The 13,856-nt window shown below is 41.2% G+C and overlaps 1 protein-coding gene across 1 annotated transcript in view; it reads left to right on the forward strand.

The window, feature by feature from the left end:
* The first annotated feature begins 816 nt into the window (after positions 1–816).
* LOC117750967 (mucin-5AC-like) overlaps positions 817–13,856 on the forward strand; it is a 19,495-nt gene continuing 6,455 nt past the window's right edge. Inside the window, exons 1-19 of the mRNA XM_034562451.1 lie at positions 817–899; positions 1,573–1,614; positions 1,703–1,961; positions 3,702–3,816; positions 4,873–4,957; positions 5,630–5,736; positions 6,014–6,224; positions 6,355–6,480; positions 6,588–6,705; positions 6,825–6,963; positions 9,138–9,245; positions 9,502–9,571; positions 9,875–10,012; positions 10,137–10,301; positions 10,474–10,568; positions 10,652–10,778; positions 10,988–11,243; positions 13,009–13,058; positions 13,218–13,327. Of these exons, the coding sequence (XP_034418342.1) occupies positions 824–899; positions 1,573–1,614; positions 1,703–1,961; positions 3,702–3,816; positions 4,873–4,957; positions 5,630–5,736; positions 6,014–6,224; positions 6,355–6,480; positions 6,588–6,705; positions 6,825–6,963; positions 9,138–9,245; positions 9,502–9,571; positions 9,875–10,012; positions 10,137–10,301; positions 10,474–10,568; positions 10,652–10,778; positions 10,988–11,243; positions 13,009–13,058; positions 13,218–13,327 (2,397 nt within the window). The 5' untranslated portion in view covers positions 817–823. The remainder of the gene's footprint in view (positions 900–1,572; positions 1,615–1,702; positions 1,962–3,701; positions 3,817–4,872; positions 4,958–5,629; positions 5,737–6,013; positions 6,225–6,354; positions 6,481–6,587; positions 6,706–6,824; positions 6,964–9,137; positions 9,246–9,501; positions 9,572–9,874; positions 10,013–10,136; positions 10,302–10,473; positions 10,569–10,651; positions 10,779–10,987; positions 11,244–13,008; positions 13,059–13,217; positions 13,328–13,856) is intronic.

Genomic DNA, 13,856 nt, shown 5'->3' on the forward strand with positions numbered 1-13,856 from the left:
TTCAACACACACACACACGCACAGACACATATGCACACACGCACATGTTCACACACACACATTCATTCACACACACACACACACGCACTCACGCACGTACCCACACACATATACAAACACACACGCGCACACACTATTTCACACAAATTGACAGGACAAGTGTTAAGACAAAGCTCATACAGTCAGGTTTCATATATTGAAGAGGTATTTATATATAAATATATATATATATGATATGTATATGTATATATATATATACACATATACATAAAAGAAAACATGTTTCGAGTAGACAATTGGCTTTTTAAAATATTACACCCAAAACGATGTAACTTCAGAAAGGCTCCATCTTATTCAGCCATTTAACCCATCATGCCATGTTGGAATGGCTGTGGCTCAGAGTTAGTGCGGGTTGTCCTTCAATCTGAAGATCGGTGCTTCGATCCCTGTGTGTGTCCTTGTGCAAGACACTTAACACACAAATTTGAGTGGACACATGAAAGGCGCTATCCAAGTTCTTCTACCATTTACCAAGTTGGGTGAACAAGCTACTCGGCGCAGTGATAGAAGTGATGATGGGATAACAATACTAGTAAAAGCTGGTAACCATGTGTGTGTCAGGTATTTATTTTATATGTAATTGACAACCACAAGGAATATATCTGGAGCTGGACCTGCCTCTCTCTCTCTTCTCTCTCTCTCTCTCTTCTCTCTCTCTCTTCTCTCTCTCTCTTCTCTCTCTCTCTTCTCCACCTGTACCTTTATAAAGGGATTTGTCCTCCAGGTGAGCACTTTCACAGTGGGTCAGTCCTCAGGACCAAACATGGGGACCACGGGACTTCAATCCACATCATGGCTCGTCTTCCTGACGCTGCTGGTTGGCTCACTGACTCAAACTGGTGAGTTATTACACGAAGAATGCTTACAGCTTCACACTTATTGCATACAGTATAATTGGATGGTGTGAGCAGAAGTTAATATTGGTGTAAGCTGAAGGAAAGAAAACGAGATATTTAACATCTTTCGATAACTTCTACATTTCCTTTACATTTGTCTACAAATTATAATAGGTAATAGGTGAAATACAAATAATACTTGTTATTATATGTTTTATATCTACAACAGTGCATTCGTGCCCAAGTGAGGCACTAACTCATGTGGTCTGAATAGCATTTGTTTAACATATTCGTCTACACGACTCATATTGACTTTCATTACTAACATTACAGTATCTTACCGTTTATTACATTCCTGTTTTTACATTTTGTAATTAAATGTTAAATATACCAACACAGCCAAAAAATATATATTCATTTCAACCATCCCAGTCAAAAATCCTAAATCCCAACAAAAGTATCGAAATAATGTCTAACGGTTCAAACTAACTCTGATTGACCGAGCAGATGGTTTATCAAGGATAGTGGGGTGGCCAATCAGATTTCAGGGGTGTCCTATGCCACTGTTTACTGAGTGTACGCCTCAGTGTCAGAACAAGCTGATACAGAACATCTGGTACTTACTGTGGGAAACATTTCTAAATGTAACATGGATTATTTCTTCCCTTTACTACAGTAACCATCATTCCTTCTCTACAGACACTAAGCCTGAGTTCAGGTAACTGTGCAAATTCCCCAAATAGATTTTTGCTCAACTCTTCATGTTAATTAAACAGATGTTTTGACATGTTAATATTGTGTTGTAGCTGATGCAAATCACATCGGCCAAGTGTGCACGACTTGGGGACAAAATCACTGGAAGACCTTTGATGGACATTTCTTCCAGCTGGCCTCAAGTTGTAACCATGTAGTGGCCTCCCAGTGTAAGGACAGCTACGAACATTTCAACATCCAGATGAGGCGCAAGACAGTCAACAATGTCCCCACCATCAGCAACATCATCATGGTGCTTGAAGGAACAGTGGTGGAGCTCTCCAAGAGCTCAGTGACCGTCGATGAAAAGCCGTAAGTTAGTCATGCATCCCTGAGACACTGTACCGCATATCTTCCGTGTTGCACCCTAAGATCTCTGTTTTAGATATTTACATTCAGTACGTTAGTATTAGGGCTGCATGGTGGTGCAGTGACTAGCAGGGGGCCCAGCTACAATCCCCGATCCCAAGGATCCTGTGTGGAGTTTGCACGTTCTCCTCGTGGCAGCGTGGGTTCCCTCCGGGTTCCCCGACTTCCTCCCACAGTCCAAAGACATGCAGCTCAGGTTCATTTGAGACTGTAAATTGCCCGTAGGGGTGAACTGGAGCGTGGATGGTTGTCTGTCTCTAGATGAGCCCTGTGATAAACTGGAGACCCGTCCAGCCTTCTCACAATGTCAGCTGGGATCGCTCCAGCGCCTCTACGACCCTCAATAGGATAAGCGGTTTGGATAATGGAATGGAACCATAGTTTTTTTAATTACTAGAAATATGTTCTTTACCTTGAAAACACTAGTCCGGCCATTTGTTTTGCTAGCTTTCAAACACATGCCTCAGAGGATAGAGGTTGCTCAGTAGTCATGGCGATAGTTAACTTTATAAACTATCTCGATCCGCAATTTTATTCGCTGAAAAAAAGTGTAATACGATTTAAAGCTTTGAAAAAAGCAAATAAATTGACTGTTAGTGTTTTAGATTCTTTAATTCTTTCCCAAGCAGAAAAAGATCAAAGATGAAAATCCATTGACTACAATAAGACTCATAGATACGTCTTTACCCATCTTTACTTAGGTATTGATTTTTAATGTATGTGATCATCATTCCAATAATTCTGGTGACATACAGTTTTGCTCGTAGAAAAATGACCTCAATCCCAATCAAAACGCACCAGTTACTTGTTTTAAAGTCTTGAATTAATATTATCCATTCCAATGAACAGCTTCCATCTTCCACCCAGTTTTATATAATTACTGGATGTTAAATGACCAAGTTTGATATCAGCTCAAATTAAAGATGATAAACCTTACTGGTTGCTGACGATGAAGGGTTTTAGGGCCGTGAATGTGCATCAACAGAAAGGGAAGCACTGAAACAGAGTATTTGCTCTCGCCCTAACCCTGGTTACAGCTGTGTCTCTTTAAAGTCTTTAGGCTGTGCGCATTGCATTTCAGTATATACCTCATCCTATCTATATGCCTAATCACATCAAGAATAGGATCTCTAAATCACATGGATGTCTAAATATTGAATCAAAGGATTTGAAAATGTACAATTTCAGTGCCTTACAGTGGCAGCATTAAAAACAGACACCTTCTCAAACCTTAACCGTGTGTTAAAGGGAAGTGCAAACAAAGGCTGTGTGGCTGGTAGTAAAACATATTCCCAGCTTGGAGAATTTCAAGCTGAATTAATCAATATTATAGATATTAACATTTAATCAAATGAGCTGGTGTATGTTAAAGGATCACTAAATGTCATAATCACAAAGCTATTTTTTTGGTTTTACATTTCCTGGTTATCATCAGTAAATGTGTTGCCTGCAACAGCAAATAGCAGCAAGACAAAGGTATCCAGATTGTATACATGCTTTTATTCTGTATCCCTTTGGGAGGGCGGGGCACTGTCTGAGATGATTGAAGCATTAAGCTACTCATGACTCTCTATGACTTTCACGGTACATATAGTTATTATTTGGTCTCATTAGAATACAACTTCCTGTGTCAGCTGTTGCTCTCTGTCTAATGTTCACACTAACTCTCTGTGTTTGCTGCAGGGTGTCTCTGCCATACGTCATATCAGGGGTGACTGTCATGGGAACCACATCTGGTATCACTGTTGATGCTAAGATGGGAATTCAATTGATCTGGAACCTGGATGACTCCATGGATGTATGTAGCACATCCTCTCATATGTACACGTGTGTGTCCTGTTTGTGCTCAGGTCATGGACTTTTAAACACACTGAAAATAGGACACATTGTGAGCCTGCCTCAAACAGCTCAGCAGGATCTGACTCTACCTGTTTCTGTACATGCTCGTTTTGTGTGCATACATAACGTGCAAACAAACACACTGTTTTAATTGTTAAAAGGATAAGGCTGATAATATTTGATCATTTCATTTATCACATCCCTTTTTGCTGCAGAACTCCATCGGTGTCCAAAAGCTATTGAAACCAAATATATAAGAGCCATAGTGTTGCACTCGGTGAGCAGCAGTCCATGTGCCACGATACCTAATACTCTTACGGAGTTCAGATGAACCATTTATTAAAGGACAAACGATATGTGCTCATTTCAACTCCACACCGTTTTACTTTGAGCAATTACACATTTGTTTTCAGTCAATAACGTCGGGCCTTGAGTAGTCTGTACTGGAGCACTTTCATGTACTGTTCATGGTCTCAATAATTATGACAATTGAACTAAATGTGTCTCCCATCACAGTTTAAGTGAAAACATTTGAACAATGCCAATGGCGCTATCCACCAAAATCAGTTCTTCTTCCTCGGCCCAACCTGAGTTGAAACGTTGCAGACGAACTGCACTAAAACAAAGTAACCTCCATGGCTCAGGTAATTGGGAGAAGCCTCACCTCAATGTTTGGTCACTGGAGGAGTTTGTGGGATATGTCCTGGAGCAATGTGCAAACAATACAAATAAGCAAAGCCTGAAGAGCACAGCATAACCTAAACCATAGGTCAAGCACCAGCTGGAGAAGCAAAACTTTACTAATAATTATCCAAACCACGAGAGAGAGTCCATGGCAGAGCTCACACACAGCACATGAGTATGACCAGCTTAAATTCCAAAATGGATTACATAGAAATAATTACACAGGTCAAATATCCATTAATAACATGTTGACATCTTAACAACCAGCTTTGAATGATTAATGGTATACTAAATATCCAATAACTACTGTTTGATTGGGGCGTGTTCACAGATTGAAATAGATACAAAATACCGGAACCAGACATGTGGACTCTGTGGAAACTATGACGGCATAACCAATGATTTCATGAAAGACGGTGAGGTCCTTTTTCTTTGTACTCCTTAAGCTCCCTATTTACTGCGTATTCCTTAACATTAGCATTGCATCATCTTATGGAAGTGGCACACAAATGTCCTGTGTCTCTTTGGATATCTCAGGAATTAAAGTGGATTTTAAGATAATTGTTTTACACTGATCAGTAAAATTAATACTTTGATATCAAAATGAAAATATAAATAATATATCTCCATTCACGTTAAATAATTGAAGTATCCATCCACCTGTTTGCTTTTATAAATTTTAACTTTATTTTAATCAATTTATAGCAATTTGTTTTCACTTTGACATTAAAGTATTTTTTTTTTTTTAATCAGTGTTAAATATATCCTTAGTACAACTACTGTGATTTGATGAAACCTCAAAGCAGGGAAAAAAGACATTACTATTAATTACTATTATTTACTTTATTACTGACAGAATATTTAGCTCTACGGATACATACACACTTACAAGGTTGAAGGTCTTCCAGCTAATGACTATTTCAAGATATTTCAATAAATGCTGTCTTTTGTTTGACTGTTTGTTTAACTGAACATTTTTTAATAATTTTTGACTTGAAATGTTTAACATTCCCAAAAAGGGGAACAAAGTGCATTCTATGTTTTTATTGAACAATCACAATGAGCATTGTCGTGTGACTGCACTCTAGGAGCTGAGCTGTCTGTCACAGACTATGCTGACTCCTACAATGTGAATGAGCCAACAGAGAGTTGTGAGGAGCTTGCGCTCAACCCAGTCCTGAGCTGTGGCGATAAGGTAACTCTATACATATAATACTCCAAACACATGCGTTACACATCTCGTGAAGCCACAGATGTGAAGAATGAGATACCCCATACTTTCTGATCCCTGCCAAAGTTGAAAAGAACCACCAAGACAGAAAACGTAGCTTTTTAATATTCATTCATTTTATCCGTGATGAAATTTGCTGACCTTATTTGATGGAATAATTCAAGAACGGTTGGTTATTACACTTTTACCAAGGTAACAATACAACACTTAATTGTGCCATTGACGGATTTTTGTTTTTCAGCAATTCTGTGACGAGATCTTCTCCAGTGCTTCATTCAGTAATTGCCAGAACCTTCTGGATTTGGAATCCTTCACAAAAGCCTGTATGGCTGATATGTGCAACAATGAAAACCACACTGAGTCTTTCCTCTGCAAAACCATCTCAGAGTACTCCAGACAGTGTTCCCACGCAGGTGGCAAGCCCAGTCAATGGAGGAATGCTACATTTTGCTGTAAGGGTGATCACCTAAAGATGGCTTACATGCACTTCACTGAATTGTCTGTCCCTGGACTGGTCCTCAATCACTTGGAGTGATTTTGCTTGTTTCTGGTACATCAATAATAAAGTGTTTGTCTCCGCAGACATGCCATGTCCATACAACATGGAGTACATGGAGTATAGCAGTTCATGTGCTGACAGCTGCTCCACGCCTCAGGCCAGCCAGACGTGTCACAGCCACGGCAAAGAAGGCTGCCACTGCCCTGCCGGTATCCACACGCATTGAACTCTGCAGTGGTTACACACGATGCAAGCAGACACAACCACAATCACGTCTCATGACAGTACTAATTGTCATATCTCCTTAATTCCTCAGGAACGGTCTTGGATGACATTAGTAGCACTGGCTGTGTTGCAGTGGACCAGTGTCCGTGTCTGCACAACAACAACATCTACAAGTCAGGAGAGTCCTACTCTTACAGCTGTGGATCCTGGTGAGATTGAATATGTACAGTTATGGGACAACTACAAATAGAGTGCAGTTAAATGCATTCACCTTGAATACACAGCGGTAAAATAATCATTATTTATGTATGTGTGTGTGTGCTGACAGTGTGTGTGAGAGTGGACAGTGGACGTGTACGGAGGAGAACTGTCCAGGAATGTGCTCTGTGGAGGGCGGGGCTCACATCAACACCTTCGATGGAAAAGACTACACCTTCCATGGGGACTGCTCCTACGTCCTGGCTAAGGTAGTTCACATCATGATGAGTGATCAACCACACACACACTGGACCATCAGAAGGACGGGGGGTTGATAAACCAACTGCATAGATGCTGACAGACACATCAGATACAAACATATAGGGGTGACTGTGGATCGGTGGTGAGTAGGGTCGTCCTTCAATCAGAGGATCGGTGGTTCGATCCCCGGCTCCACTAGCCCATGTAGATGTGTCCTTGGGTAAGACACTTAACCCCAAATGTCTCCTGTAGCTGTTCTACGGTGTGTGAATGTTAGTTAGTCCTGATGGACAGGTGGAACCTTAGCTCCTCCCATCAGTGTGTGAATGTTAGTTAGTCCTGATGGACAGGTGGAACCTTAGCTCCTCCCATCAGTGTGTGAATGTTAGTTACTGCTGATGGACAGGTGGAACCTTAGCTCCTCCCATCAGTGTGTGAATGTTAGTTAATGCTGATGGACAGGTGGAACCTTAGCTCCTCCCATCAGTGTGTGAATGTTAGTTAATGCTGATGGACAGGTGGAACCTTAGCTCCTCCCATCAGTGTGTGAATGTTAGTTACTGCTGATGGACAGGTGGAACCTTAGCTCCTCCCATCAGTGTGTGAATGTTAGTTACTGCTGATGGACAGGTGGAACCTTAGCTCCTCCCATCAGTGTGTGAATGTTAGTTAGTCCTGATGGACAGGTGGAACCTTAGCTCCTCCCATCAGTGTGTGAATGTTAGTTACTGCTGATGGACAGGTGGAACCTTAGCTCCTCCCATCAGTGTGTGAATGTTAGTTAATGCTGATGGACAGGTGGAACCTTAGCTCCTCCCATCAGTGTGTGAATGTTAGTTAATGCTGATGGACAGGTGGAACCTTAGCTCCTCCCATCAGTGTGTGAATGTTAGTTACTGCTGATGGACAGGTGGAACCTTAGCTCCTCCCATCAGTGTGTGAATGTTAGTTACTGCTGATGGACAGGTGGAACCTTAGCTCCTCCCATCAGTGTGTGAATGTTAGTTAGTCCTGATGGACAGGTGGAACCTTAGCTCCTCCCATCAGTGTGTGAATGTTAGTTAATGCTGATGGACAGGTGGAACCTTAACTCCTCCCATCAGTGTGTGAATGTTAGTTACTGCTGATGGACAGGTGGAACCTTAGCTCCTCCCATCAGTGTGTGAATGTTAGTTAGTCCTGATGGACAGGTGGAACCTTAGCTCCTCCCATCAGTGTGTGAATGTTAGTTAGTCCTGATGGACAGGTGGAACCTTAGCTCCTCCCATCAGTGTGTGAATGTTAGTTACTGCTGATCGACAGGTGGAACCTTAGCTCCTCCCATCAGTGTGTGAATGTTAGTTACTGCTGATGGACAGGTGGAACCTTAGCTCCTCCCATCAGTGTGTGAATGTTAGTTACTGCTGATGGACAGGTGGAACCTTAGCTCCTCCCATCAGTGTTTGAATGTTAGTTAGTCCTGATGGACAGGTGGAACTTTAGCTCCTCCCATCAGTGTGTGAATGTTAGTTAGTCCTGATAGACAGGTGGATCCTTAGCTCCTCCCATCAGTGTGTGAACGGGTGAATGATGTCATGTCGTGTTAAAGAGCTTTGAGTGGTCGGAAGACTAGAAAAGAGATCTACAAGTACAGTCCATTTACCATTACAAACACACACACATACACACACCAAAACATTTACAATATACACATTTTAATTGGCATGAATAGGGGACCCTATATGGAAGGCTGTATTAGTATCCAAGTAAATGAATAGATACTAATACAAAATATTCTTTAATCATTCTATTATATGTATTATACATTTATATGTATATTACATTTATTATACATATGTAATTACATTTCCTCAACTAAGAATATTATGATAATAATTCCAGATAATTTTGCTGATGACATGTGAAAATCTCTTAAAATGCAATGATTTTTCTGGGCAGGATTACAAGATTGAAAGCTTGTGTCCGGTGTGTGTCTTCCCAGCTACTGCAGTGGAAGGAAGTTCACATGCACCACCAATGTGTGTCATGCAGTTTGTGGGATCATGCTGCATGATATGATGTAATGAATGTGCTGTGTTATTGAGTATGTCCTGAAACAGATCCTGCGTATGGCTGGTATCTATTTGACTGTCACCCGCTGTCATTCTTTCAGTCCTTATTAAAGTCCCAATGTGTGTTGCAGCAAAGTGATGGCTTCTTCACTGTGCTGGTGGACCTGGTCAAGTGTGGTCTTGATGACAGAAGGACCTGCCTCAGAGCTGTAACTCTGAGTCTATACAACAATTCTGTGGTAAACTCCAGATGCAGACACACACACACACACACACACACACACACACACACACACACACACACACACACAAACGTTGAACAGATCCATGTCGAACTTGCAACTACTTTTCTATTTTGCATAGCAGTTTGTGTGGTATTATTGTTTTGATGGCTTACCTGATAATGTCAAATGTGTGCAACCCTCACAGAATTATTTGCAAATGCTGTTGGACTCCTGTTGGATATCATCTAAAGTGTGTCTTTCCATCTGTCAGGTTATTAAAATTCAGGCAACTGGGCAGGTCTACGTGAACCACATTCTTTCTCAGCTTCCTCTGTTTACACGTGAGTTACTTCAAATAACATTACAGAAGACACACAGCATGTAAAGTCTAATTGTTTCCAACAAAAAAGGTCCTGAGTCTTTTTGTCGAGTCATTAGTTACAGCCCTAACCAATTTACTCAAGGTCAGAATAAAAAATGTATAACATAAATAAAAAGTTATGAATTTGCAATGATGCGTTAGATACACATAAATGAACAGATGGCTCCAATCCAACATACAGAGATTTTAAGCTTAACATTTATATCTCAAGCAACAAGTTGGTGAGCCTTTGATTTCTTTCACTGGGTTCTGCCTACTGCAGCGGAGGTGAGTGCCTTCAGACCATCATCCTTCTACATCGCCATCCAACTCAAGATGGGCCTTCAAGTGATGGTCCAGCTGTCCCCGGTGATGCAGGTCTTCATCTCAGCTGACACTTCACTCAACGGAACCCTCTCTGGTATGGCTCAACATTAATGCTTTACTGTGTGGAAATGGCCTCCAGTACAAATACCAAGCAGCTATACTCAGTAAAAAGAGTTTCTGTTGTTAAACGCTCGTCTCTGTGTCACCTCGCCCATCAGGAATGTGTGGGAACTTCAACAACAAAATGAGTGATGACTTCATGGTGATGAGTGGGCTGGTGGAAGGCACCGCAGTCGCGTTCGCCAACACATGGAAAACTCGAGCCAGCTGCCACGACATGAAAGCACTCTTTGGACACCCCTGCCATCAAAGCACCAGCAAGGGTACAGCTAGACTCTGCTCAATGTCTTGTCACTTCACATGGTGTAATGTTTGTCATATCATTGGGAAGCATAGCATATGAATGAAATGACCAAAACACTGTTTAGAGTTAACCATGCTGTGTTCAGGGCATATGATGTAAGTGCTTCATCTGTGTATGTTTCTGTGTCTCAGAGAGTTATGCCAAGTACTGGTGCTCCAAACTAACGGATCCTCAAGGAGTGTTTGCTCCTTGCCACTCTGTCATTAGCCCCAACATATTCAATGATGTAAGTCTGCACACACAAAGCTGTAATGACAAATAAAGAAAAGAATTGTCCCTGTATAATGTGCCTGCTGTGTCTCCTCACAGAACTGCATGTATGACAGCTGTAACTGTGTGAAGGCTGAGGACTGCATGTGTGCTGCGGTCTCGTCGTATGTCTTTGCCTGTTCAGTGGCAGGAATCCACATCAGTGGCTGGAGGGCGACCATCTGTGGTAAATAAAACACCGAGGACCATTTTGTATTCCTGCAGTAATAAGGAGGAGCTGTGTTTTCAAGAGATTCATAACATTCTTACTGTGTTAAAAAGGGCCAGGTGCAATTACACCATTTGATATCTGTAACAATTTGCATGCATGCAAAATGGGGTTCATCTAGCAGATAGGCTCTCATGCTAAGACTCCAATCGTATCTCCCCCACTAGGCACATTGAGTACATCATGTCAAGCAGGAACAGTGTATGAGTACAACATGACCTGCTGCAGTCGTACCTGCCGTTCCCTCAGCCAACCTGACTACTCCTGCCAGACCAGCTTCACCACAGTAGACGGCTGTGGCTGTGCCGAGGGAACCTACAAGAACGAGGAGGGGCATTGTGTGCCCAAACAAAACTGTCCCTGCTACGATAAAGACACCATTATTCCTGCTGGAGAGACTATCAACAACGACGGCTCCACATGGTAAAATAAATAAAGTGTAACGATGCCAGCAGCTGGCTATTATGGGGTCATGTAATACACACTCAACAGTTTACTTCATAGTGAGTTGTAGATTGAGAATATAATCCATTTTAGGGTTCACTAACAAAGACCACGGCAATAGCGATATAAGTTTACAGATGGTTTATTGCGAGATGGAACGAGAGGGTTGGCTTAATGACCTTTTAAGCCCCGACCTATTTTCTAGGTTTCTGCTCGAAATAACATACCCAAACTAAAAAAGCTGTATCTCTGCAACCACAAAGGCTATTTGAATAATGTTGGTGTTATAATAAAGGCAAACCATGTGTGCTTTTGTTCAGAAGTGTAAATATTATTATATGTGTTACTGGTTAAGAGTAAATAAAGATGAAAGACAGCAAAAGTTGAATTTCCAGGTTCGCCTAGAAAGAAAAAGCACTTTCAGGATGATTATCTCTTGGAAGGATGCACAGAAACAGCAGAGCACAGCAGAGATCATAGCACACTATGTGATCAGTCTCTCTGCAAAGGTTGACTTTGAAAAAGTGTAGCAGAACAAAGTTAGAGAGGTTTTATTACAAATAAATTAGGTGAAATGGGCAATTTAAAAGTTCTCATGTATCAAACCATATATTTCACTTGTATATTACTTATGGTGTTCAATACATCCAAATATAGCAATCTTTGTTAATTAGAAGAAGAAAAATGTTTTTAAAAAGCCAGAGATAAGCAACATTTGTGACTGTAAGCGCTAAATCGATTCATGTTGCTGTGTTCTTTGGCTCATATCTCAGAGATGCTTTGGTGCAGAAGGATTTTCTAAAGATGTTTAGAATCTGTGTTAAATCCTCTTGCTCTTTGCTATCTGGCTTTTTCTGATAGCACCGAGCTACGTGTTGCTAGTTCCGGAAACGTGCTGAGTGGGCTGACTCCTGACAAAATGATGATTATGATATTTGAATAATTCTTTCAGTTAGTGTTTGAGTTGTGTGGAAATGGCTTACTGAGTCTTGTACTGGGGCTTTTAAGGAAGCGGAATGGGGTCGAGGGATGAAGGGATGCAGGGGAGAAGGAACGAGAAGGGTACAGGGGGTCGTGGAAAGAATGTGGGAGGGGGGGCCGTCTCTTCAGAAGCTCTGGCGGTGGTCCTGTGAGAGAGAGAAATAGGAGGACAAGAACGGGGTCGGGGGTACTTATTAAACACCATTAATACAGGGTATACATTTTACACTTTGCATTCAAACGCTCAAATAAAATGAGCATAGTGGACTAGATAGACAATAGGGTGTTATTTCTGGGAGCGCCACTGCAATGGAAATAAGCTTGAAGCTCAGTCTAAGTATTTTGAGATGTTAACGTTTGCGATGGCAACACGCTCACAATGACCGCACAGCATGGCGCTCATGTTGCACGTCTCTGGTCATGAACCAAAGTATTGGACACTTTGAAATGTTGACCAGAGGATGGAGCTAGATGTAAAGTCAGAGGATCACCATATATGTTACAATTCATCTTGAAGGGTAACACGGATATCTATATCACATTTGTATCATTCTATTAATTATGCCAACATCATGTAGCAATATCTAACTAATATTTCATCACTAAATAGAACACTTGGGGACAATCAAAGGGCAAGCTAGAGCACATTTTAGTCTGCATCATCAGAGTATGTTATTAAAAGAGATACAGAATTGTATTGATGGAAAAAGAATGATTTTGGGATGCTTGCTGATGACATTAACTCTTATACCTGTTGTCACAGTGTTTGCCGAAAAGGAGCTCTCAGCTGCCCAGGAGGGACACAGCTACAACGTAGGTTTCCACATATGGACTTTCTCAAATCCCTATCATTTTACAATTGTGTTTAAAGAGACATTTCTTTCTGCCAAAATACAGTGAAAGGTGGAAGTAATTATGCAAATGAGATACTCACAAATACTCTTTATCTTGAATTTGTTATTTATTACCCAGCATCACCATCATGCCTTTCCCCCATGGTTTACTTTGACTGCTCCACTGTTCAACCTGGGACTGCTGGGACTGAGTGTCAGAAGAGCTGCATCACTCTGGACATGGCTTGTGTAAGTACAGCAGAGCACACACACACACACACACGCACACACACACACACATGATCTGGGTCAGGATATTCAAGCAAAACATACACGTCTATGCTGATGCCATAGACGTGTATGTTTTGCTCCTAAATAGTGCAGGAGGAGCTTCAGGCTGCATTTCACTTTAAAACTAGTTTGAAACTAGTTTGAAGCTCAAAGTTAAGATTTGCTTTTATTAAAAAAAACATCTTTCTTTTCTTTCAATGCCAAGACAAAACTTGTGGAAGTCACTTTTTTTCTGAGATTAATAACGATGACATATTTTGTATGCATGCCGCCTCCTCCAATTGAGTTTAGACTCAGTATGTCATGCATATCTGCATTTTATTACAAATGCAAAGTCCCTAACTCACCCATTGCATTATTTAGGATTAGGTGGATTGGACATCATTGACCACTTGCAGACAACAGTATTGCCACATGTTAGATTATGGTCCAGTTTATCTCTGTGCCCTTCTCTGACGTAGAAACTACGCTCATCCAAGATCTTGCA

The sequence above is a fragment of the Cyclopterus lumpus genome, chromosome 3 (genome assembly GCF_009769545.1).
Source record: "Cyclopterus lumpus isolate fCycLum1 chromosome 3, fCycLum1.pri, whole genome shotgun sequence".
Taxonomy (NCBI): domain Eukaryota; kingdom Metazoa; phylum Chordata; class Actinopteri; order Perciformes; family Cyclopteridae; genus Cyclopterus; species Cyclopterus lumpus.